Consider the following 26,739-nt stretch of genomic DNA (forward strand, 5'->3'; position numbering starts at 1 on the left):
AAAATATATAATTTATTGTTAAATTAAAAAGTATCGGATTGTTATTATTATTATTTATTTATTTATTTATTTATTTCAATCACTATCAGATTCCGACTCAGACAGTTGGAGATCTTCGCTTAATAAATTAGTTTGCAAGTTCGTCGTCGGAAGTAACGGTGACGTACCTGCTCGAATCCCATTAGTATGTCCTGTAATAATTATTTTAATTAATAAATAAGTATATAAATAAAATTTAAGTTTTGACACACAGCAAAAAAAATTTTTAGGTATGAGAAACATTTTGCACTAAGAATTTAAAAAAAAATTTTTGGAGGACTAGAAAAAATTTCTGGCGGCAAGAAATTTTTTTTCTTGATCTAAGAAAATTTTTAATTGATTCAAAAAATTTTTTGGTTTCAATTCATGATGCAAAGAATTTCTTGAGATAAGAAATTTGTTTTGATCTCAAAAAATTTTTTTTGACCCGAGAAATTTTCTTTTGGATCCAAAAAAAATTTTTCTTGGCCTAAGAAAATTTTTGTTTTCAATTCATGGTGCGAAAAATTTCTTGGAGTAAAAAAATTGGTTTTGAGCACGATCCTGAAGTTAGCAGACAGTTACAAATTTTCGGATTTTTTTTTCAACAAATAAATTACAAAAAAAAAAAAAACTAAAAATATACACATGTAGAAAATTTAATAAACTATAGGTGCGATTTTTAAAAATATTTTTTTTTATAGTTAATCCTTTTTAAAAAAATTCAAAAACTGTCAGACGTCTGCTAACTTCAGTATCATGTTTTGATCTCAAAAAATTTTTCCTTGATCCAAGAAATTTTCTTCTCGATCCAAGAAAAGTTTTTTTCTTGACCTAAGAAAATTTTTTTCTTGATCCAAGAAATTTTTTTATTTCAAATTCATGATGAAAAAAATTCCTTGATTCTGATAAAAATTTTCTTGAGACGTAAAAATTTTTTTTCTGTGTAAAATGATTCTTATTAAAGGCAGCTTTAGTAGCAGTACAATAATTAAATAAATACCATTTGTACTAATTGTCGTGGCACTAGGAACATTGTCCATATCCGAATCACTATCGGAACTATCAGAACTCGAGTCACCGCTGCTTGAACTTGAATCACTTAGGACACCTACTTCATTGTCTATCGTTGACAACGAATTTCTAGCTCGTTCATGTGAATTTGAACTAATTACAGTTACAGGAACAGGAACAGGGACAGGAACGGGTACTGGTACTGGTACGGATACAGGAACAGCGACAGGTTTAGGAGCTCGTGCTGGTACTGAAAAATTAAAATAATTAATTAGATAAATCCCCAGTATAATTACCGATAGACAAATAAAAATCCCGTACCTTCTTGGAAGTTATCAAGGTCAGAAGCACTATCACTGTCATCACCGCCGCCGATGACTGGAAGGCTGGTCAACGAAGGCAACGCTCCTTGACTTGAACTGATGGCTCTCGCGGGGGAACTGTTGGATTAAATAATGGACTGAATTATTCTGGTACTTGATGAGTGGATTAGATGACGATGAATGTTACCTTATATTATTAGAAAGAGTTGACGGCATGTTCGATGGACTTCTACCATGATAAGGTGATCTACGTAGTGGACTAGCTGCTGTCTTAGGATGTAACTGCATAGTGGGTTCTCTTTTCTTACCACTGGTTACTTTAGTCCTGCTAGAGGACCTGGCACTATTAGTGGCGTTAATATTTGATGCCTGTATACTGTTACTTGTACTGTTGGGTTTTAATTTTGTTTCTATTGGAGTATTGGGACGATTCAATGAATTGGAAGCCGTGGACGTGGGCACCGATGGTGGTACTGATGACTGGGACCGCTGCTCTACTCGGGTCTTCTTCACCTGGATGTTCGATGACAATTTTTCTAGAGTTATTTCACCGGTCAGGTGGTTGAAGATCAGGACACATTCTTTGCTACATGGACGCTGAGAGCCTTTGAAGACAGTGTGAGGAATACCAGCACCATCAAGGTGAGGAACTGTCACTGTCATCGTGTTATTTGGACCTACGTCTACTGTTGCCATCTTTGAAATGTCGACACTTGCTGGTTTGAAGTCATCTGTTGGTTAATTAATTTTATTATTTTCAACTTTTACTGCTAAATTTTTTTTATGAAATTTTAATTCAAGTTGGAATTGAGATAACTCAGTAAATATTGAGTTTATGAAAAAATTTAAAGAATAGTTTTTTGCAGGAAATTTAATTTTCTGTAAGTTTGTTTCTGTACATTTTCATCGTAGCTTTGATAGATAACTGGATATTTTGATTTTAAGTTCGCGGGTTAGCAATAGAGTAAATAAAAACATCTCATTGGATTCTTTTATCTTTAAAATGGAATTCTGACCGAACTATCAATAATATGACAAATATACCCCAGTACTTTTTTGTAGGAAATTAAATTCTCTATAAGTTTGTTCCTATACATTTTCCGCGTATCTTTAATAGATAACCAACAATTTTTAATTTAAATTCGCGGATTATGAATAAAATGAATAAAAACGTTTCATTATATTCTTTCATCTTCAAAATGGAATTCTGTCTAAACTATCAATAATATGACAAATATACTCCAGTACTTTTTTATAGGAAATTAAATTCTCTATAAATTTGTTCCTGTACATTTTCGTCGTATCTTTAATAGATAACCCACAATTTTAATTTTAAATTCGTGGATTATGAATAAAATGAATAAAAACGTCTCATTATATTCTTTCATCTTCCACATGGAATTCTGTCTAAACTATCAATAATATGACAAATATACTCCAGTACATTTTTATAGGAAATTTATTTCTCTGTAAGTTTGTTTCTGTAAATTTTCATCGTATCTTTGATACATAACTCGATATTTTGATTTTAAGTTCACGGGTTAGCAATAGAATGAATGAAAACATCTCATTAGATTCTTTCACTTTTAAAATGGAATTCTGACTGAACTATCAATAATATGACAAATATACCCCAGTACTTTTTTGTAGGAAATTTAATTCTCTATAAATTTGTTCCTATACATTTTCCGCGTATCTTTAATAGATAACCCACAATTTTAATTTTAAACACCCACTCAATAAAAATAACAAAATCCCCACTTTTCTGTCATTAATTTAAAATTCTCATTAAAATATCAAAAATATGACAAAAGTACCCCAGTACATATTTATAGGAAATTAAATTCTCTACAAAAAAGTTCCAGTAACTTTTGACCCTAACTCCCATAGTTTCGACAGAATCTCACTTCAAAGTTCAAAAACTGAATTATTTTCTCTATCAAAAATTAAACTGCAATTACTTTCAATTAAATTATCATAATAATTATAATTAAAATTATAATTATAGAGTCGGACTACCGGGGATAACCACCAGAGCATTTAAAGCCATAAAATAATAACAATAATTATAAATAATTTATAAAACCCTTCAACGGTCTGGTCTATGACCCGAAGTTCCTTCTAAAAAATTCAACAAAAATTGTTAGTAATAAAAAAAAATTTGAATAAAATTCAAAATAAACTTACACTTTATTGTATGAAACGAAGTCTTATCACCAGAATTATTTCCATTATTAGTAAAAGTAGATCCGAATTTTAATTCCCGTACTTCAGTACCCAGACCCAAACGCTTGGCCATTTTATTTATTACGTTAATTAATTATTTAATTATTATTATTGTTCATAAACAATTTTAATCACAGACTACATCACCTCCTATTTAAATTTACAGCGGCACCTAAAAATAAAAAAAAAATTATTTATTTAAATTTTTCTAACCAAATTTTTAAAAAAATTAAATAATTGTTTATAAATAATTACCTTACTTATTAATTAGTCAATTAAAAATGTCATTTTGACAAACGTAAGGACCAATATATGGCAGTCATTTTGGTAAAATGATTTATATTAATTGTAACAGCTGTTACTGATGTCTTATATTGTAACAACTAGGTGTACATTTATCTTTTTTTAAAATACGTATATAAACGTATATATATGTATATGTGTGTGTAATAAGACTAGATTAAGGTTATCTCTGTAGTTTATTTTCTTAAGATAATCGCGAGTATTTTTTCTGGAGTAGAAAAAAATGAAAGATGATTTTAAATTGGAGGATTTTTTTTTTTAATTTATCACTGATTTTATTGACGGGTATCACGATCACTACACAGGTAATGCAACTTTTTTTTTAAGTGTGCATGTAATAAGATGGTTAGATGGCCAGATGTGTTGCCATATGTGCAAGTAAGATGATAGGATGACCGTCAACTAAAACGCGCGGGAAATTCAAATTTACTGTGATTTTGGCGATGGTAAGTTGAGGTTATGTTGTTGGTAAGCTAGATATCTAGATTTTTGGAACTCGTGTGTGAATAATGAGTTACTGACAATAGATTATTGTTGCGTAGGTCAATTGTTTTTTTTAAATTTCGAATTTTAATTGTTTTTTTGTGGAACTATTGCTTAAAAAATTTGAAAGTATAGTTTTGGAGTTTAAATGGAAATAACTTGGGAATTATTGAGTTTAGGAAAAAAAGTATAGAATACTTTTTTGTGGGAAATTTAATTCTGTATAAATTTGGTTCTGTGCAATTTTGCGATATTTTTGATAGATGACTGGGAATTTTGATTTTAAGAATCGGGTTTTCAATTGAGATCGAAATTTGGTTCTACTAGAAGTTTTTGGGCTTTGAATTAAAATTCTGACTAAACCATTGAAAATATGGAAAATTTGTATGAATACAATTTTGTAGGAAATTAAATTTTCTTCAAAAAAGTACTCATTAACTTTATTCGTAAAGTTGACAGTTTAGACAGAATTTTAATTTAAAGTCGAATACCAAAAATTATTATTATTTCAATTTTATCGTGATCGATAATATAGATCTTAGATCGATATTTTCTCCGATTATTGATTCAGGATTCGATATATCGATTTATTGTTTTTTTATTCGATTCGATATATCGTAATTAAAATTCGATTATTCATAACTTCGAATACAATGGCAATAAAAAGTGAAATTACTGCAATTTAACTGCAAAAAATTTTGTAATTTTTAAGAGAACTTTGTTATCGATAGCGATAATTAAAATATGCAAGTTTAAGTTTGATTTTTTCTATTGAACTAGACAATCTAACAAAGAAAAAGGTCCATGGTTTAGTGACGTAGCAGTAATAAATAAAATAAACACTCAAATGGTTTCAATTTTATATTTAAATTACAAAACTTTCATTTTTATCCAAACGGTCCATTGTCGGAATTTAACCCAAATTCAAAACTCTCAGAGCATTAATTATAATGACTGACTACTTTTATTAATTCAATGTAAGATCTAACAGCTGAAAAAGTAATCAATCAATCAATCGATTGATCTATAGATCTATAGATCATTCTTTCGTGGTCTTAGCCGGCAGAGTTATAAAAATTGTAAGTATTTTTTTTTTATTAATTTCAGTTTTAATCATAAGTATGGGAAATAATCAAATTAATTATGCAATTTTAATTGGGGGCAAGGTAGTCAGTGATAACAATGATTACAAAAAAACTAAATAATTATGTCAAGTACAAAATTGAAAATGATAATGAAAATAACAGAGGTTCGAATTTTTCGGAGCTTTTATAAGAAAATAGAAAATTATTTTGAAATTTTTGAAAAGTTCTGTACATTTTTTAAAATTTTTAGTAGAGTTCATAAAAATTTATTGCATTTTTTTACCCTAGTTGAAAAATCCGATTCACTTCAATAAGATTTGATCGGAAATTTCCGATTGAATCCTATTGGAGTGAATAGGAAATTCCCGAAAAATATTTTATTTTCCGATTGAAACCTATTGATTCCCATTCAAAATTTTTAATCGATTTCAATCGGAAAATAATATTTTTATTTTTATGCACTTTTTCCGATTGAAACCGATTCATTCCGATTATACTCAATCGGATCCCATTCGGATTTCAATCGGAATTTTTAACCAGGGTACAGCTCAATTTTACGAAAATTTTTACCTAATTTCGGACTCTGTTTAGATTCCAAAAGTATCAGGATTCAAAAATTCATATATATATCGCGATAGTGCTGATAATTTATCCCGGATCCTAATAAAATTTTCTCCACATTTTCTACATCAAGTTCGAAATTGAGCGAAATTTATAAATTGGCTTAGAAACGACCGATCGAAATTTTCAATAACAAAAAATTTCCCTCCATAATTTTTTGCATCATAAATTTTCAACAAAAAAAAATTGAGCTCGATTCTGTACAAAGTAATTTTTTTTTTTCTTCCGAATTCGAAAAATTTTCTTTCCCTCAAAATTTCCAATTAAAAAATATTTTTTTTTAACTTTATTTTTCTTAGCTGCCAAATATTTTTTTTTTCATTCAATATTTAATTTGTTTGTTGACAAAAACAAAATTGCCGGATGTTTGCTACTTTGACTATCAGTGAATCATGCAAACACTAAATTTCTACAAAAAAAAAAAAAAAAAGTCAAAATGAAGATCGATAAGGCGTCAAAATAAAAGGCCTATCTGTAATCGGTGATCGCAACTAAAATAATAACCTGATAATTATGATTATCACTATATATATATACATATATATGTATATACATAATAGATGGTGCGTGTGCGCGGCGATATGATATGATATGTCAGAGCTTATTAATCTAGATTGAGTTTGCTATTATTGCGCGGTCGTGTCTGGCTCTTGTCTCGACAGTTGATTGCTATGGCCATCAAGCAAATATTGCCGGGTGCGTTCTTCCTAGAAGCAACAGAAACATTAAAAAAAAAAATTCATACACTTAAATATATACTTTAATATTGTATATATATACATGTATATAAACGACCACAGACATAAATTTTCGTTTAAATAATTCGTTATGACCTTGCAAGCTTATATATATCTATATATATATATATATATATTTGTATATATGTGTGTAAATGTATATAAAGTAAAGCGACAGACGATTTATCGAGCTGGTGAAGAAGGAAGCAGTAGATCATTATGGGGTTACAAAAAAATTTCTATGGCTTCCTCAGGCAGCCCCATAAGGCCGGTGGCCTGTTCTCCCCCCTTGTGCGTATGCATTTTTTCCTCTTTACGCACATGTGCGATGCAGCCTTATGATGTGAGTTTAAACTCGTCAAAGGGGGGCATCAGGTAACACATCAACCCTGTCCTGTAAGACCACACGCACATCTATCTCAATCTATTAAACTCATTTTTATTATAGACTGTCAATTTAAATTATTTATAAATTGGCTTTAGTTTAACTTTTATTACTTAAGATAGTTATCTGCCGTCAATATTTAAAGTATCGCAGATTCGAGATGGAAAAATTCTTTATTCTGTCCGATGACAGCTTTTATTTATTTATTATTTTTTTTTTTAATGTCTAGTTGGTGATTGATCTGATTGCTATCTTTTTCTGTTTGGAAATACTGCAATGCCTATTCTGAGTCATTTTTTTCCGAATCACTTAATTTAGATTGTAATATACTGATAGATCGAAATTTGGTTTTTATATATTTTTGCTGTACATTAAACTTTTATATATTTAGTAATTTTAATTTGAGTAAAAAAAAATAAACAGCTAAAATTTTTAAAACTATTTTATTTATTTTACTATAGAGCTAATTTTACTGTAGTAGTAAATTAACTAAATGAAAATCCAAACTAATAAAATTATATTTTTATTTATTTTAGTTATTATTATTATTATTTGTCGTGTATCGATATTGTAAATTCCTATGCCTCAAAGTCCGAGTAGAGAATCAAGTGAATTTATTTATTTATTTTTTTTGCCTTAGCCGGGATTCGAACCCTGATCTCCCGCGCGTGAGTTTTAGCCTCAGGCCAACGCTCCGCAGTCTCCTTTAGCTAAAGCCGAATTAACGAGTAATATATATTTAAATACTCTACCCCCAGTCGTTTATTTAAATCTTAATATTTAATAACAGATTAGTAAAATTCCAGTAATTTTTTAGCTGCCGTAATAATTAATATTATTGTTCCCACTTAAATAAATTACTATGCCTAGTTTCTTTCAGTGATTCTCGAATTTTAATCCATACTCAATATTCCTTCCTCAAAATCTCTAAATCCTTCAATCAAATATCTAATAAAATATTTGCCAATTACTCTCTTATATGTAAAAATAAATGTCAATAAAAAAAAATAAATTTTACAGCATCTTATATTTCTTTATAAACACTAATTTACTAAAGTCATTACATTATTTATTACATATTTTTAATAATTATTCGATACATTTCAATAATATTCAAATCAAAGTATTAAACTTACGATTATTATTAATTTTAAAATTATGAAAATTATCTCCGTGACATATATATGTATATATATCATCAGAAATTAATATATAACAATAAAATTACATAATCGTAAGTTTTATTCACACACATACACACATAAATCATAATTTAATGCACTCGCTTATTAATAATTAAATGCGATCATATTCAATATATATATGTATATATATTTAATCAATATTTATTATGGACGTATGATTTAAAAAAAAAAAATTCGCGCGTCTCGTCTTAAATTTTATACCGACCATCAATTCTTATATACAATTTTCAGACACTTGTATAATTATAAAAAATAAAAAAAATGATCAAGATAATTTAAAATGAGGTCGCGCTCTCATATATCTATCAGAACTTTTAAAGAAGTTACATCGTATTTATTTTTTATTCATTATTAACCCATGCAGTTATGCATTTTAATAACAAACTTGACAATTGCTGCAACATTGTTGCCTTTATTTAATTCAGTCCACTTTATTCCTATTTATTTTCTTAAATTACAACAATACAATGTCTAGTTTATCATTTATTTATTTTCCAGTCACAGAGACGTTATCGCGATTCAGATTATTATCCTATTAATTTTTAAATAAATGTCATACCGATTTATTGTGTAAGTATTTGATGCGATAATTGTTATTATGCGAAAATTTTATGACAGTAAAGTTAGCAGACATTTAAAATTTAAATAAATTTTTTTAACAGATAAATAATTAAAAAAAATATTTCCAAAAAAATGCACATGTAGAAAATTTAAAAAACTACACGTGCAATTTTTCAAAATATTTTTTTTATTATTAATTTTTTTGTTAAAATAAATCAAAATATTGTTGAATGTCTGCTAACTTTCTTGTCAGGAAAATTTTTAGTATTTACCGAAATTTGTGTAATTAATTTTTTTTTTTTTATTGTTCCATTCGGGCTGAATGTATTTGAGGTAGATTATATATATTTAGTTGTTTATTTATTATTCAAGGTATATATGCGGATAAAAAAAATAAAACGTCACACGTGCACATTAAAATGTATACAATTATTATTATTATTATTAAAATATTGTGTAAAAATTATAAATTGTATAATGTATACATATATTTTTATGTATATATAGGGAAGCGCGGGCAAAACGGAACCGGTGGGTAAAACGAACCACCCCAAAAATTTGGTAAAAATTTATTTTGTCAAAAAATGTTTTTTATATTTTTTTTTAAGGAATTTTTCGGTGAAATGAATGTATAAGTTGGCCACAAAAAATACATACTGTGAATTCTTGGCTATATTTAAATTTTATATAAGTTATTTATCTACAATAGTTTGATTTTTTTTTTTTTAGTTTGAATGGAAATAAATGGGAAATTTTTGAGTTTGAGAAAAAAATTAATGAATACTTTTTTGTAGGAATTTTAATTTTGTATAAATTTGGTCTTGTGCAATTTTGCGGTATTTTTGATAGATAACTGGGAATTTTGATTTCAAGAATCGGGTTTATAATTGAGATCGAAATTTGATTCTACTAGAAGTTTTTGGGCTTTGAATTAAAATTCTGACTAAACTATTGAAAATACAAAAAATTTACACAGGTACAATTTTGTAGGAAATTAAATTTTCTTAAAAAAAGTATCCTGTGACTTTACTCGTCAAGTTGATAGTTTAGATAAAATTTCAATTCAAAGTCAAATGCTAAAAAAAAAATTATTAATATTTTTTTTTTTGGGTGATCCATTTTGCCCACCCGGGAAAAAAAAATTTTTTCTACAGCATCTGGAACTTTCCCATGCACAAAAATTAATTATTTCCTAGCAGTCCCGTTTTGCCCGCCCCTCCCCTGTATCAAAAAATGTTTTTTCAGTCTAAGTTTTTTTTTCGTTGTTATTTAAAAAATTCATTCCTCGGTGAATTAATTTATAATTTCACTAGTATACTTACACAAAGCGTATAAAATTGCTAATAGATGCGCAACATGCCTAACATCTATATTTATAATTTATATTTATATATAAATGCCGGTGGTAAAAAAATAATTTTATGAGCAGCCGCAACGTTCGACGACCATGCCTGGCAGACGAGAAAATACAATTTGGTACTCGTTGTCGAAATACAACATTGTAATTTCAGACAATTTTCTGGGCGCGCAACATGGACCGGTATTATTTGGCGGCTCGGCTAAACTTACGATGTGTGTATTCGGATAAGCTGGAAGAAAGGCCATTGGACAGTCACCTGAGCAGTAATTTGCATCGTATCTGTTGATGGATAAAAAAAATTCTTTTAGTCACTGACAGAATATTAGTTATTATTGAGCCCTATTTTGAATTTTTATTCGAATTTTTTTTTCTTATACCCGAAATCTTAAAATATTCGCATTGAAAACGCGCAGAATTTTTTTTTTAATTTATGTTAGACCTCTTCTAGGGATAAACTTTATTTTTAAGCGGTTCAGTAAATTAAAAAATTCCGATCCGCACATAATCCGCAATGTTTTTGACAGCCTACGGGTAAAATTTTATCAATGGAATTCAATAATTTTTTATTACGGTTATTATACTTGATTTTGGCCATAATCATTTTTTACTCCCGAATATTGAGACAAAAAAATTTTATTAAGAAAAAAATCTTGTGGGATCGAACCACCGATTTTTCACTCACAGGTCATCGCTCTGAGCTTCTCAACAAGAATTTTTTCATAAATTGCCGTGATAGCCAGTGGGCATGGGATATCATTGAGACGTAAATCCTTGACCGAACCAACGAAGTCCGTGAAATTTCAAATTCAATTAGGATTTTTTTAGTGAAAATCCAAACTAAACGATTTCAAACTACGTCAGGTTTGTTCAGTAGGACACTTTTAGATATCAGTAAAAATTTGATAGCAAACCGACGCAATCCAAGCCAATATCGCGCATTTAACGTCAGTGAATTTCCACAAAATTTTTAAGCGAAAATAAAAATGGGCAATAAATGTAAATTTATATTTTCGCGGGTTTAATTTTGTATTTTTGGTATCAGTATTAATTGAAATCTTACTTTTTAGGCGCAATAATCCAGTCCCATCCAAATTTTTCGAAATCCACTGTAAGCTTGTATCGACAACATCTCGTTTCTTGACTCGCTTCATCGCAATTCAATCCGACATTTCTCTTAACCCTCGACCCACGTTTCGATTCTAGTTCTTGCATCTGAATTTCCAGATAGGGCGCGTACTCAGCCTCCGGATCGGTCTCCACTTTCCAAAGGCTATTTTTTCTAGTTGAACTTCCAGAACTGCTGGTACTATTACTATCATTAGTATCTTCGTCATTAACTTTTAAAACAACTCCTAAATTATTTCTCGGATGTCTGAACCACTCGGCGACCATCCGTCCCAATTCAATAGTGACCCAAAAGCCGTGTTCTTCTCCCTGATGGCGCCCAATCAAGTGCTTGGTGACCAACGGCGGGCCCAATTGCGAGCCCTCATCGGTATTTTCGCCTTCCGATTTCGTGACCGGGTTCGCCAAAACTCGTTGCAGAGTTATAGAGACCACCTCTCTGTGCTCATTATGATAATGACGGTGGTAATGATTGTGATTGTGATTATGACTATGATGATGATGATGATGATAATTATAATAATGATTGTTATTATTATTATTATTATTATTATTTTCTTCTTTATCAGTTTCTTTATCTTCTTTACTTTTATCATTTTTTTCGGGCTCCGTATCAGTCGGCTCCTTACTGATTTCCGAAACCCAAAGCGATAATTTCGCCCGCGTAACGCGATGCTGCATTATTTTATCAGAAAATTTAAAATACAATATATCTAAATTGTCTTGCTCCGAATGTCTTAATCTTGAACCTGTAACAATTAACCAAAAAAATCACTCATAAAAAAATATCTCAATTTTTTTTTTTTTTTTTTTTAATTAAATCTTAAATTCTTGCATGAGGTTATCACTTATATTGCGTACTTTATTACATGATATTTAAAAAATTTTCCACACATATATATATATAATTAAGGCAATTAATTTAATTTTTTGTATATATATAAAAAAAATGGTTTATCAAATTACATATTAAAACTTTTTGAACGGTACCTACTCAAACAGTGCGCTCGTCACACGACGAGCGATAACCTTATTTATAAATAGAAAAAAAAAATTAACATTCAATCGCACAGATAATTCAATCAATATGCGGTTTTTTTTTTTTTTTTTTTATAATAATTTTGATACGCTCGTATGTTTAATTCAAAATAATAATAAATAATTAATTTATAGATCTTGAAAAAATTTTTATTAATATCCGTTTTTTTTTTTTTTTTATAATGGCCCAAAATTACTGGTTGGATCGATTTAAAATTATCCAATTTGCGTGTAGGGACAATTGGATATAAAAAGGGTGTATCGTTAGTACATACATATGTGTGTATATAATATATACATGTGTGTGTAATATGTCGATACGTGTAATTTACAATTATACGACATAGAAGTCGTTGCGCGGATACGGACATTACGATATAAAACGTGTGTTGTTTGCCATGAAGGGTAAAAAGGATGCGTGCGCGTTTTATTTGGCTAATGTTACTTTAGCTAGCTATATAAATCCATGGTACACCGTTATACGGTTTGTTTTATAAAATATATATATATATATATATACACGCATTTTTTTTTTTTTTGCAAGAAGACATACTAGTAAATTGAGTCAAACAAACGGTAAATAATTACAACACTAATACGGCTGATAAAATAGAGCAGGTGTTAAAAGCGCATGAGTTAGTGCACACGTGCACTATATGTCTGTTTAATGTCTAGACGTGACCGGTGAATTTTGGGGGATTCATTGATATCAAATTTTATTTAAAGATTTGAAAAAAAAAAAAAAATTAAAATCAATGAAGGATTGAATTAATTAATTGTCTAGGGTAGGTCTTAGTCTCGGAGGTAATGATGCCATGACGGGTGTGACTTGTAGTACTGACCTAGGTCATGCACTGGCCATGACCTTCAATGTCTCCTACACATACGTATATTTATGTGTATAAATGTGTATGTATGCATACACACGAACATATTAGGGCACATATGCCGAGCCGGTTAATCTTACTTACACACGTCCTCATATGTTAACCCACACACGCTAAAACTATGAGAAATTTATGTTTATTAGTCATTGGGCAGAAATGACGTCAGCGTTGGCGAATTTTTTTTACCGGGCTTATATGGATGGGAGAATATATTTTAATTATCTTTTAGATTTTATTTTTTTTACACTGCACTAAAAAAAATTTTTTTTTTTAGGCGAAATATTCTTGCGCTGAATTAATTTATGAGAAATTTTAAATAAATTTTCATCTAAATATTCATAATTTTTTAGTTTTTTTCTAAAAATCTTTAAATTTCACTGCAAAAAATTTCAAATTGACCGCGGATTAAATCCGTGCAATTTTTTATTTTCAAACCCGCGAGTAAAATTTTTCCATCCGGTCCCGATTAAATGCGGATTTAAAATCCCGATCACCAAAAAAAATCTCTAAGCGATTTTTCGTCTCCTTAAGACCCGGGATTAAAATTCAAATAAAATCCCATTCACTAAATTTTTTCCACCTTTAAAAAATTTTCGGAGTGAACGCGGATTAAATCCCAAGTGAATGCGAATTTAAATAAAATTCTTTATTACTCCGAAATCACTCCCGATTTTTGACCCTGCAGTGAACAGTAAAAATAAAAATAAAAAACTTACGTGGGTGAGCAAGTGCGAAAACACTTTCAGTTTTGGCCGTAAATTCGTCAACCTCATCGTAGTAATGTGCAGTACCAGAGCTCGTTTGCTCTCTTAAAACGACAGGTTCATCGGCTTGTATTCCATACATATCCATTAGTTTTGATATCGGTGGTATTTTAGGCAGCGCACGTCCCGTCATATTGGGCGCCTGCTTAAGTCCCAGTTTGTTAAGAATTTGTTCCTTAATGGCTTCTAAATTTAACGCACGTATTTCTTCGTGCATTTTACACGTATTACAACCCCCACTATTATTATTATTATTACTATTATTATTATTACTATTATTATTATTATTATTATTATTACTATTATTACTATTATAATTTCTTCTATTACTTGTCGTAGATGACACTGGCATTATAAGACCGTTTTTCGCCAATGGCGTTAAGTCAAATACTCCAAAAATAATAATCAACCAAATAATTAATATTCTTTTAATCATTTTATTATCTAACATTATTAATTATTAATATAATAAATAAATTTATAATATTTTTATTAATTGCACCTCGTCTACGTCTTCGTCTTCGTCTCTCTGATAACGTTATCCTCATCATCAATAATTATTTAATTCGCGCCACAGGGCGCTATTGTCTTTTATTATTATTATTATTAATTTACACTTATCCATTATTACAACTCATTATTAATTAATTTATTAATTAATTTACTAATTAAATAAAATTTTTAAAAATGCCCACGTGCAAATTCACTGTTCCCACGTGCTCTTGGTTATTTTTTTTTTTTATATATTTTTTTTTTTCAAACAAAATTTTTTCATATATATGTATATATATTATATATAAATATACACAATTAACACTTGCTCACATAATATTTAACACAAAAATAAGCGATTGTTTGATCGATAAATTTTTTTCGGAGTTAAATAAAAGTTTTTATATTTTTATATATATATTTTTAGATGTATTTGTATGAGAAAATTTTCGGAGGGAAATTGGACGCGAATTTGAAATATTTAAAAATACTAATGAACGTTTTTTTAAGCGCCCGCGATAAATAATCTTTAGAGAAAAGTTGGAAACAACCTGCGTGTACGTGAGTGGCTGAGTGGCACACACGTTATGTGATGTGTAGTGAATCCGCACGGGTTCTCGTCTGCTCTGATATATATATTATAGTTGTGTTGTCGTGGTGTAGATCGTCGTCGACGGTAAAGTACGACGGTGGTAGTGGATCGCGGTGTTGTAGTAATCGTAAGGACGTTGCTAAACGAATGACGGAGACGGACTTATGGAAGTACTTATGAGTTTAATAAGACACCCGTACTCTATATATATGTATATATGTATATATTTGTGTTAAGTCTTGTTGTGTGTAATGCGTGTGTAAACTAGTATATAATGTATATACATATGTGATGAATAAAAAAAATCGCGAAAGAGAATGCGAAAGATGAGAAAAAGAGAAAGAGTTAGCATGCGCGCGCTACTCACGAGACCTGCCAAATAAAAATTAATCCGCGAAAACTTGATCGGCACGCGATACCTTGCGACCCTTCCGAAATATTTTTTTTTTTTACTGTTTCAATTTTTTTTTTTATTTACTTGTTTTTTTTGTTTTTTGTCTTCGCAACACTATTGATTACGTGGCGATTTTATTTTTACATCGAGTTTATAAATAAAATTTTATTTTACATTTTTTTTCTTGGGATTTTAAATTTTTTGAGGGGGGGCTTGTAAAATTTTTGCAATTTTTTTTTGGGGCTGCAGGTCGTTTGTTTTTTTTTGAGTGGATAAAATGGCCACGTAAAAATGAAAGAAATTTTTTTTTTCTCCTGAGAAGAATTTTTGAGTCAAAATTTTGAACATTAATTCAAATATTAGAAAATAAAAATGCGGTAAAAAATTTTTTTGAATTTCGTTCCCCAAAATTCGAATTTTTGAGTATAAGATTCAAAGTGAAGTACAGTACTGAGGTAATATGGGCAGTAGTAAAAAAAAAAAAAATTTCAAAAAATTTATTTCGGCTAAAAAAATTTGAAAAAAATAATAAATTATTTTGAAGTGAATAAAATAAAAATAGTCTTGACTTGAAAGTCACAATAATTAATATCCTTGAATATCTCATTGCGCCCTAATCTCCCCTATATTCATATATATTTATATATTTATATTGTGAATGTAACAAATAAAAATACATGTGTAGAAAACATGTGGGTTAGCAAAAAAATTTTAGCAAGGGAGTTTGTGCTGCGTAAATTTAATTGCTAATATGACTTAGTATTAATTATATATATGTATGTATAATATAATATATATATTGACAACATTAGCACGTGTTTCCGCCCCACGCGTCGTTTTATGACGCGCGTATAGATAAAGCAGCGAGAAAAAATGATTAATTAATAAAAAGACTCGTTATTCATTTTTGTGTTTTTTTTTTATTATTCAGTTATAACTTTTTAAATTTAAATAATTATTTATTTATAATTTGTCATGCGCGTTATCAAAACGTCACTGCACAAAGGTTTTAATAACAAAGAAGTTTTAAGATAAAAAATAATTATTTCATTTAAAAATCAATAAACTTTTTTTTATTCTGTAAAAAAGCACGTAGGCTTTTGTTTGTACAAACGGTTTTTTTTTTATTTTAATTAAAACTTTTTTTTTATTATCTTTGGTTGGTTTTCTTGTTGATTACCAGACTTCACATTTGACATCCGGATTCATATGAGATCCCCGAGGGCAATTGAATTCCCGTGAAAATTCCGGAAAATTTGACAGCGGCCCTATTACGCGAAATTTTGGTGGACAGTGAGAGTCTTTTTCTATTTGGAGATTCAGTGACTCGGAGGTTATCGCTGAGCACCAGACCTACAATCATTTTTATTTCAGAGATAAATGTAATTTTATTGCTGGTCAAGTCGTCAATTACCTGAGCGAAATTAATGAAAAATAATTGGCGGTGGTTCAAAGAACTCAGACCGGGTAATGGCAATTGGTCATGATAACTTTTGGGCGCGTTCAAATATGCATGATAGGCTGCCTTCAATCCTCCGTTATCTGCGATATTTTCACCTGTAATGTAAATATTCAATGGTTCAATAATTAATCTGATTTTTGGAAAATAAATTTTGAAATTTGTTTTTTAAGACTCCGAGGTGGATTCGAACCGCCGACCTTCGGCGTCGCTTTACTTTACAAAATAAGATTAGGAATTTGATATTAAAAATATAAAGCCTGTGATATTTCAGTGCGATCGGAAGCCAGATTCAAAAATAAATTTTGAATTTTTATAAAGTCGGGGAATTAGGACATGTAATTTTTTTTTATTTTTTTGGCGGCAAATTCAAAATTTAAATTTCAGCGGAAATCGATGCAAGATAATTAGCTGGTAAAGTAATGAAATGTAGAGGAAGGGGGGGGGGGAGGAAATGAAACGGAAAATTATGTGATCTCTAAAAAAATATGGGGTGAGTTGGTCATCTGATGGTCATTTCAAAATTTTCGTAAATACGAAAAATTTGTTATTTTCTCAAAATTTCAACAAATGGCTGCACTAAGGACCAACTTACCCCATACTTTTTTAAGAGACTCCATAAATATTTAGCCAAAAAATGTTTTTTTATAAAAGTTCTTCTTCAGTCTAGAAAAAATCTGGGGTAAGTCCAAACATTGCGACCATTTCAAAATTTTTACCAAAAAATTTTTCATCGTTAATTTTTATCGGCAACCAACAAAAAAACTGAGGGTAAAATTTTTCTTAAATTTTTTTCTCTTCAATTTTAGTCAACATAAAAATTTTTCTTCATTACTCGTGACCAACTCACCCCGTACTTTTTCTAGAGTCTACATAAACTCACAAAAAAAAATTTTGTTTCAAACAAATGGTGTCTTATTCCCCCTCCCCCCTTATAAGTAAAAAAAAAATTACCTAAAGTCTGTCTTCCATTAATATGGTGATTTTCAATCTCATAATTACCATACTGTTGAACAAAACACTCTGTCTGAGTTTTAAACCTCTGAATAGTAGCATTATTCCACCATTTATTTAAATTACCGTTGAGATCATACTCACGGCCTTGATCATCAAACGCATGTGTAAGTTCGTGGCCCATAACCACACCAATGCCACCGTAATTCAGACTCGCTGGATTATCCATTGCGTAAAATGGACTCTGCAGTATTCCAGCGGGAAATACTATTTGGTTTTTAGTCGGAGTGTAATAAGCGTTAACAGTAGGCGGTGTCATTATCCACGTCGTCTTATTCACCGGCTGATCAAGTTTCTCTAAATTTTTTTTCAAAGTGTATTTATTTATCCGGATGTTATTGAGAAAGTATTCATTGTCCTTGATATTCAAATCCTGGTACCGTTCATCCAATTCACTTGCCGACAAAATAAATGCCGGGAATCCGATCATGTCCGTAATGGCATTGGCCTTTTCTTCAGCCAGTTTTCGGGTCTCGCTGTCCATCCAGTTCAAATTTTTGAAGTTTTTGACAAACGCTTCGCGAATACTCGCGATCATTTCTTCGGCCTGTCAAAAAAATTATAAAATTTTTTATTCGAAAAGTGGCCGACAAAAGTCCCATTGAACACAAGGCGGAAATTTGACCGACAACTTGACAATTTTCTGTTCTATAGTTGATATTTTTTAAATTTCATTCAAAAAAAAGTACTCAGCCCGGATGAAAATACAATATATGGTTAAAATATATAAAATCATATATGTTTGCAACAAAAAAATATATGATATATTATATTGTATATTATAAAAAATCATATAGAGATTTTCGCCGATTTAATATAAAATTATATACAGTACACGGAAAGAAAATTATGGGAAGTTTTCCTATGCATTATGGGAATGGTTCCCATATTGGTATAGGAACTATTCCTATAATATTATGGGAACTATTCCCATAATGTTATGGGAACCATCCCTATAATATCATTAAATTTTTTTTTTGCACAATAGTGTAGAAATTTTCCAAAATTTGAATTTTCTTGAATGTTTTGTGCTGACAAAAAATTCTTGTTAAAAATTTTAATGTTTTTTGCCAAATACGATTTTTTTTTCAATGTTTGAATTTTTGTTTTTATGTTTAATAATATTTCTGTGTATTGTAGAAGTGATTACCACACTTTTTTTTAAATTAATTTTTTCATGATAATATGGGAACCATTCCCATAATATTATAGGAATGGTTCCCATAATGATATGGGAATGGTTTCCATAATATTATGGGAACCGTTCCCATAATGGTATGGGAACCATTCCAATTGCATTATGGAAATCATTCCCATAATATTATGGGAATAGTTCCCATACTATTATAGGAACCATTCCCATAATATTATGGGAATGATTCCCATAATATTATAGAAAGTATTCCTATAAATTATAGGAACCATTCCTATAATTATAGGAATCATTCCTATAGTGTTATGGGTATCATTCCCATAATTATAGGAACTATTCCTATAATTATGGGCAACATTCCTATAATTATAGGAACCGCTCCCATAATTTATGGTCGTAATTCCTATGATGGTATAGGAAAAAATTTCACAAAATTATGGGAACCGCTGCTATAATTTTCTTTCCGTGTAGTAAATATATGTATTCCATATATGTAACTTATATGTTTTTTATATTAAGCTATATATACATTTACAATTACCTTATAATATATTGGATTGATATATTTCCTTTTATATTCAAAAAATATAAAATTTTTATATGAAATGAAATATATGGTAGCATATAATTTATATTATATATGGCACCATATATTTTTTTTGTTATATTTAAGCATATATTTTATTCGGTGTATGTATATGTATATGGATATATATATTCGCATCAAATTAACTAATTTTGAAAATTTTAACTGCCATTTAAAGAGTATATTAAAATTTAGATCTAATTTAATTGGAGTTGGTCATACGAATAAGAAACTTTTTTTTTCCATACACAATATAAATATATGTTTTTATATATGATCAGAATATTTTTTTTCGTATATGATAGAAATATATATTTTTATGTATGATAAAAATATAGTTTTCGTATAAGAAAAGAATATATATTTTCATATATGATAAAAATATATTTTTTGTATATGATTGACATATATATTTTATACATGCTAAACATATACAAACTCGTATATGATGAGTATTATATTTTTTAATATAAAAAAAAATATATCAGAAAATATAGTTAAATTCACCACTTATATTTTCTGATATTTATCATACATTTTTACATATATTTTGACCATGTATGTTATTTTCATACGGAAGGCCTCAATTTATCAGCCAATTTTCGGCCTGTTTATAAAAAACAGCAAAATTTCGGCCAACTTTTGGACTTTTCCAATAAAATTCTACGACTTCGGCGTAATTTCGGCTAAATATTTTCACCCGGTTGTTTATATATTAATACTCACTTTCGGTTTACTTTTACCATGAAAAACTTGCCGTACAAACATGGCGCCAATCGCAAAACCCATAACATTATTTGCGTCACTGACGCAGTACCTCCATTGTTCTTCTCTGCCTTCGGATCCAATTAAAGCTTTCCTGAGACCTTTGTACGCTTCACGGAAGGGCCGGGAGAGAAATGCCGTAAGTGACCTTACTGTTTGCCAAACTAAATAATTATTGAGCACCCTGTCGTAAAAATGTAACCCATTAATTTATCTATCAGCACATTCCCAAAAATAATTTTCAAATTTTCGAGCTCACACTTTGCCGTCGGTCGTTTCGTTGTAGGTCTGCACGAGCTTAGACAGTTTCTTGAAATATTCAGGGGCAAAATTGACAACCATTTGCCGACCGTCGACTTTTTTCCCGACTAATTTTGTTGCGTTTTTGAAATAATCCACCCAAGACATCTGCAATAGATTAATATGGGTGTAAATATTTGATCACTTGTTTTTTTAATGTTGAAGAAACTCAAATTTTCATATATTGTATATATATGTAGAGGCCAAGGTAAAATTCTAAGCGAAAAAAAGGGCCCAAAATTTTTAGGAAATTTATTTAGTCATTTGTGGGAAATAAATATACCATATATATGTGCAAAATAATAATATGTCATATATATATGAGATGTATAATTAAAAAAATTTAGACTGCCCAATTTGTCCCATAAATTTATAAAAATGTTTGTATTAAAAAAATTAAAAGGAAAAAAATTGAAGATTGGTATGTAGCCATTTTACCCCGGTCTCTTTATATGAAATATATAAGTAGTCGTTATAAACACATACACAATATTTTATATGAATATACTAACAAAAGGCGCAATTTTTTGCAACTGATTAATGGACATTAAATTGTACAATTTTTCTTCATCGCGTCTGTCCTCTTGGGGGATCGTTATCTCTGCTAATTTCGTTTCAAAATCAATCACAGCTTGCATTTGTCTCTTAGTGTCCTTTTCTTCCCCTCCCAAAAGAACCCCGATCTAAAAAATAAATTAATAAAATTATCTATGGATAAAACAAATTTTTTATTTAAAACTCAACCGTCACCTTGGTCATGTAATCTAGGTAGGCAGCGAGTACTTTGGCGTGTTCTGTTTTGTTCAAATAATTGTCTGTTGTCGGCAACGTTAATCCACCTTGATCAATCTGTAACCAAAAATGAGTAATTTCATGGTCATCGGGTTACGAAGGCCTTTTTTAATAAAATTGGGGTCTCTAGACTGGGTCCCTAGTGGATTTACGTCTCAATTTTAACCCTTAAATGAAATTGGGCGCCATTTAGATCGCAGATCATTTTCAATCAATTTTTTTGAAATTTCTTTGCTGGAATTAGGATCAGACGGACTTATTTTTTCGAAAATTTTTCATTTTATTCTTCAGAAAATGGTTTTTTTTTTGGAAAATTAACTTATGGAATCAAAAATATCTTAAAGTCTGACCAAAATAGCGCGTATTTGAGTAAAAAAAAAATTTTTTCATAGTTTTCTTTTCGTTTTTTATTGAAAATCCCAAAAATCTTATATGACTCTGCATGAAACTTCTTTTTAAAAGTAAGAAATATGTCCCCGAATTTTTTGCAATCGAAATTTCAAAAATTCGGTCACTTTTCACGCTAGGGTCAAAATGTCACCGGATGACACATTCGCGATTTTTACAGAAGTCCGTCATTTGAGGGCTGGAACTGATCAATGGATTACTAAAAAAAAATATATATACCTGTATAATATGTCTAGTACTATTTCTATCATCTTCATTAACAGCCCAAGAAAAAAGGCCTCCCATATTATAAACATTTTGTAAAACATGCATGCTAGTTTGTAAATTCCAGCTAGAAACATTAAAACCGCGGTCTGTTATACTGCTATTACTATTTGTTATATTCCAATCGCCAATTCTTTTCAAAAGATCAACCATCGGTTGGGCGCCAAGCGCCTCTATCGTTTCATTGGCGTCCATACATGATAAATAATACAGTTTTGCTTTTTGTTCAGCTTTTGATTTCATCTCACTCAATTCTTTTTCTAAAAATTGATCAAATTATCAATTAATCAATTAATTATTGTGATAAAAATAGATAATACCAAATATCAAAAATTACCCAGCGCTATTTTGACAACGAGCTGGTTGTCTTGTTCCAATTTCCCAAAAGTACCCCACATACTTTTGCCATCTGGTATTGGATTTTTTTTAATCCACCCACCGCAAGCGTACTCGTAAAAATCATCACACGGATTTATAGACGGATTTATACTGTTTATTATTGTTGCTGCTACTGTGACGCAATGCTCAGTTAAGCAATGAAAGCTACCTATTGAGAGAAAATCAAATTGAAGGTTATCAAATTTTTTGGCACTCATTGTTTACCCGAGTCAAAAAACAAATTCTAGTTTAGCCCTCAAAAGCCTCAATTCCTTTAATGTTTCATTTGCCGCCAAGAAAGTAACTCTACTTTAGTACTCAAAATTCTCAATGAGAACTATGAGGTATAAATGCGAATAATTTATCGATTTTGAATTATAACTAAGGTCTCAAAATCCTCAACGAATGAAAAGTTATACTCCGGACTTTTTAAAATTTTAGATAGAAAAGGGAGGGGAGAGAATCCGTCGAATGAGACTTTTGAGGTTCATATATGGATAAAATTATTCCTGCATGTTTTGAGTATTTTGAGGCTCTAATCCAGATTGTGTTATTCCAGTTTAGTCTCAAAGTGGTAAAATTGGTCGTAACTACTTCTTTGAAGACTAAACTAGGATAACTTTTTATACTGTTGTCAAGCTTCAAATTCTAAATTGATATTCAAAAACTTCATTGAGAACTTTGAGACTTATATCCGAATTTGTTTTTTAACTCGGGTACTAATTTATTATGAATTTTAAGCTGTAATCATAAATAATTACTGTTTGATGTGGATACATGGAGAATCTGAGCATCATCCCACTCATTTTTAATAGGACTATTGTTTGTTGCTGTTGTTATGATAACAACGAGCAGTATAAAAATAATAAGTGAAAGACCGAGACATATCAAAAATAAGCAGCGTTCAAGTTTACTTCTTGCGCGCCAAAAATTCATTCCCTTTAAAGTCAATTATGTTAAATATTATCACTGCTGCTACTGTTATTATTAATGTTCTTATTATTAGAAATTAATACATACTGAGTGATATCGTATATGAGTTGCAGAAGTACTAATGCCTTCACTATTTAGTATAACGGAACCAATACTGCTACTGCAGCTGTCATCCTCAAATTCTGTGTGTTTATATTTAGTCATCTGTAAATAATTATGATTATAATGTGGATAAAAAACGTAGGGTGTAATTTTTGTAGTTTGGTGACATTCGGTAGCGATAAGTAGAATTTTGAACCTGGAGATGAAAATAATTAGGTAATTGATGGGGATGAAATGGATAATATAGAGGGTTGTTGAAAAATACTTTTTAGGTGGCATAGATTTTATTAGATATTTTATTGAAGGATTTAAAGATTTTGAGGAAGGTATATTGAGTATGGATTAAAATTCGAGAATCACTGAAAGAAACTAGGCATAGTAATTTATTTAAGTGGGAACAATAATATTAATTATTACGGCAGCTAAAAAATTACTGGAATTTTACTAATTTGTTATTAAATATTAAGATTTAAATAAACGACTGGGGGCAGAGTATTTGAATATATATTACTCGTTAATTCGGCTTTAGCTAAAGGAGACTGTGGAGCGTTGGCCTGAGGCTAGAACTCACGCGCGGGAGATCAGGGTTCGAATCCCGGCTAAGGCAAAAAAAATAAATAAATAAATTCACTTGATTCTCTACTCGGGCTTTGAGGCATAGGAATTTACAATATCGATACACGGCAAATAATAATAATAATAACTAAAATAAATAAAAATATAATTTTATTAGTTTGGATTTTCATTTAGTTAATTTACTACTCTACAGTAAAATTAGCTCTATAGTAAAATAAATGAAATAGTTTTAAAAATTTTAGCTGTTTATTTTTTTTACTCAAATTAAAATTACTAAATATATAAAAATTTAATGTATAGCCAAAATAAAAAAGTTGAATTTTAGCCCATATTACATTCTAAATTTAGTTATTTTAACCTCGATTCATTAGCAATAGTCACTAAGTAATTATTTTTCTAGAAATTCAATATTTTCTTTTTTTTCAAAATTTATCCTGACTTCCCTTAAAATGATAAAAAATGAACTAGTCCCTAAAAACTCCCTTCTGTCAGCTACATATACGTACATATTTACAATCAATAATGAGATTAATCGCATTTATATAAAAAAATAATAAAATTAGAAGCATAAATATTTCTACAGCCCTGAAAATTTATCAAATTATTTTCTCTCCGCTTATTATTCTCAACTGACCATATGTACACACTAAGTGTAACTTTATTTAAAGACTCTGACGATGATACAAATTACAAAGTACGCTTTTAATATTAAACCGCATGCGCGTCTTTCAGGTAATATATAAACAGCGCAAACTCGCAATGTATATAAACCCTCATCAAACGCATTTATTTCCGCACTATTTAATAATCATACTCATATTTTCTCATAACAATAATTACATAATTATATCATTCGGTCCAGAAAAAACTGCTGAGTTAACAATAGGATACTTACTTTTACAGACATTTTTTTTTTCTTCACCTTCAACTTAAATATTTGAAATTTAATAATTTATTTACACCAAGACAACAATTATAATTTTGTGCGTTTAATTATCAACACATCAAAATATATGTATATATATTTATATATTTATTTATTTTTTTTTGCGTCAAATTCTACTATCGATCGAAATTCTCTAGTATTTTGAAGTGAATTAGGCAAAAATTTATATGAAAAAATATTGATATATATTAATATATAAACTTTAATATATTTATATAAATATAAATGTACTCATAATTTACTATATTTATTATTTAGATGATTAAATATTCAATTAAATCGAATTATAGGCAAAATAATAACACAACAATTATTCGCGGTCTGTCACCGCGATCACTCTTCTCATTAAAAAATAAATTTTTTTTTTCGTCATTGCAATTTAATATTTATATATTTAAATAGCACTATTTAAATTTATGATTATATTTAATTATTATTATTTTTATTTGTTATTATTTATAATGTATATTTTTTTTAATGTATCTTGTTACTGCACTTGCGTTAAGACTGATGTTATTCGTCGTCGTGGTACAGCACACGCGCTTTAGTCTGTCGGCGCTGTCTTTTCAGATGGACCTCGCCGCTATTGATTTCTCCGTATCACATTTATTTTACAGATAGCTGGGAATTTAGTTATATATGTCCGAAAAAAAAAATAAGTTAAGTAACATTAAATGATAACGTTCATGATTTTTCGGTGCCATCTGGAATTTCTTATGATAATATATTTATTTATGGTTTCAGTTAATAGATTAATTTTAATAAACTTGAAATTTTTTAAATTGGGGACTATGAGTAATTACATTTGAATTTATCTAATTTTAATTGGAAAAAATAGACAATTTTGTAAGAAATTTTGATAAAAAAAAATTTTTTACGGGGAACAATAGGATGGTTAAATGAAAATTTTTAATTTCTCCACGAAAAATAACATATATGATGATATATGCCCATATATGAACAGCTATATCTGATTGGAGATGAAAAATTGCCTTTTTTGATCATATATGATCAATCATATCTGATCGATGATGGAAAATCGTCTTGTCTAAACATGTGTGCACTGTCATATATGACTAGATATGGAGAATGTCCTTATCTGATCATATATGATTATACCTGACCAGATTTAATAATATCTGATTATATATGAAAGCTTACATATGACCAGATATGGAGAATGTCTTTATTTGATCATATATGGTTATACTTGATCAGATATGATAATATCTGATCAAGTTTGAATGCTTCTATATGACCAGACATAGAGAATGTCTTTATCTGATCATATATGATTATACCGGACCAGATATGATAATATCTGATTATATATGAAAGCTTACATATGGCCAGATATGAAGAATGTCTTTATTTGATCATATATGGTTATACTTGATCAGATATGATAATATCTGATCAAGTTCGAATGCTCATATATGACCAGACATAG

At 29.4% G+C, this 26,739-nt stretch overlaps 4 protein-coding genes across 5 annotated transcripts in view; 1 reads left to right on the forward strand and 3 right to left on the reverse strand.

Annotated features, from left to right (window-relative positions):
* Window positions 1-51: 51 nt before the first annotated feature.
* On the reverse strand, window positions 52-4,260 carry LOC130665820 (ell-associated factor Eaf). 2 transcript variants are annotated; one of them, XM_057466425.1, is made up of 6 exons: window positions 3,842-4,260; window positions 3,543-3,753; window positions 1,543-2,086; window positions 1,354-1,472; window positions 1,022-1,282; window positions 52-191 (listed from the first exon to the last, which is right to left on the reverse strand). In XM_057466425.1, exons 2-6 carry the CDS (start codon window positions 3,652-3,654, stop codon window positions 76-78), a joined length of 1,152 nt encoding a protein of 383 aa, XP_057322408.1. In that variant the 5' UTR covers window positions 3,655-3,753; window positions 3,842-4,260; the 3' UTR covers window positions 52-75. The 2 variants fall into 2 exon arrangements, with proteins under 2 accessions (XP_057322408.1, XP_057322407.1); XM_057466424.1 differs by having other exon boundaries at window positions 3,837-4,259.
* A 929-nt stretch (window positions 4,261-5,189) lies between these two features.
* The window catches only part of LOC130665824 (uncharacterized), a 45,060-nt gene continuing 23,510 nt past the window's right edge, over window positions 5,190-26,739 (forward strand). The window contains exon 1 of the mRNA XM_057466431.1: window positions 5,190-5,446. The gene's annotated coding sequence lies outside the window, so the exon portion shown is untranslated. The remainder of the gene's footprint in view (window positions 5,447-26,739) is intronic.
* Window positions 8,241-15,340, reverse strand: LOC130665823 (growth/differentiation factor 8). The gene is made up of 3 exons (XM_057466429.1): window positions 14,088-15,340; window positions 11,382-12,195; window positions 8,241-10,600 (listed from the first exon to the last, which is right to left on the reverse strand). The coding sequence occupies exons 1-3, from the start codon at window positions 14,584-14,586 to the stop codon at window positions 10,381-10,383; spliced, it is 1,533 nt and encodes a 510-aa protein (XP_057322412.1). The 5' UTR covers window positions 14,587-15,340; the 3' UTR covers window positions 8,241-10,380.
* LOC130665822 (endothelin-converting enzyme homolog) lies at window positions 16,520-25,797 on the reverse strand. Its single transcript, XM_057466428.1, has 12 exons — window positions 25,239-25,797; window positions 23,753-23,869; window positions 23,494-23,671; window positions 22,692-22,901; window positions 22,310-22,614; window positions 21,641-21,739; window positions 21,403-21,573; window positions 20,850-20,998; window positions 20,552-20,774; window positions 18,027-18,633; window positions 17,028-17,170; window positions 16,520-16,966 (listed from the first exon to the last, which is right to left on the reverse strand). The coding sequence occupies exons 1-12, from the start codon at window positions 25,248-25,250 to the stop codon at window positions 16,790-16,792; spliced, it is 2,391 nt and encodes a 796-aa protein (XP_057322411.1). The 5' UTR covers window positions 25,251-25,797; the 3' UTR covers window positions 16,520-16,789.

The sequence above is a fragment of the Microplitis mediator genome, chromosome 3, assembly GCF_029852145.1.
Source record: "Microplitis mediator isolate UGA2020A chromosome 3, iyMicMedi2.1, whole genome shotgun sequence".
Lineage (NCBI taxonomy): Eukaryota > Metazoa > Arthropoda > Insecta > Hymenoptera > Braconidae > Microplitis > Microplitis mediator.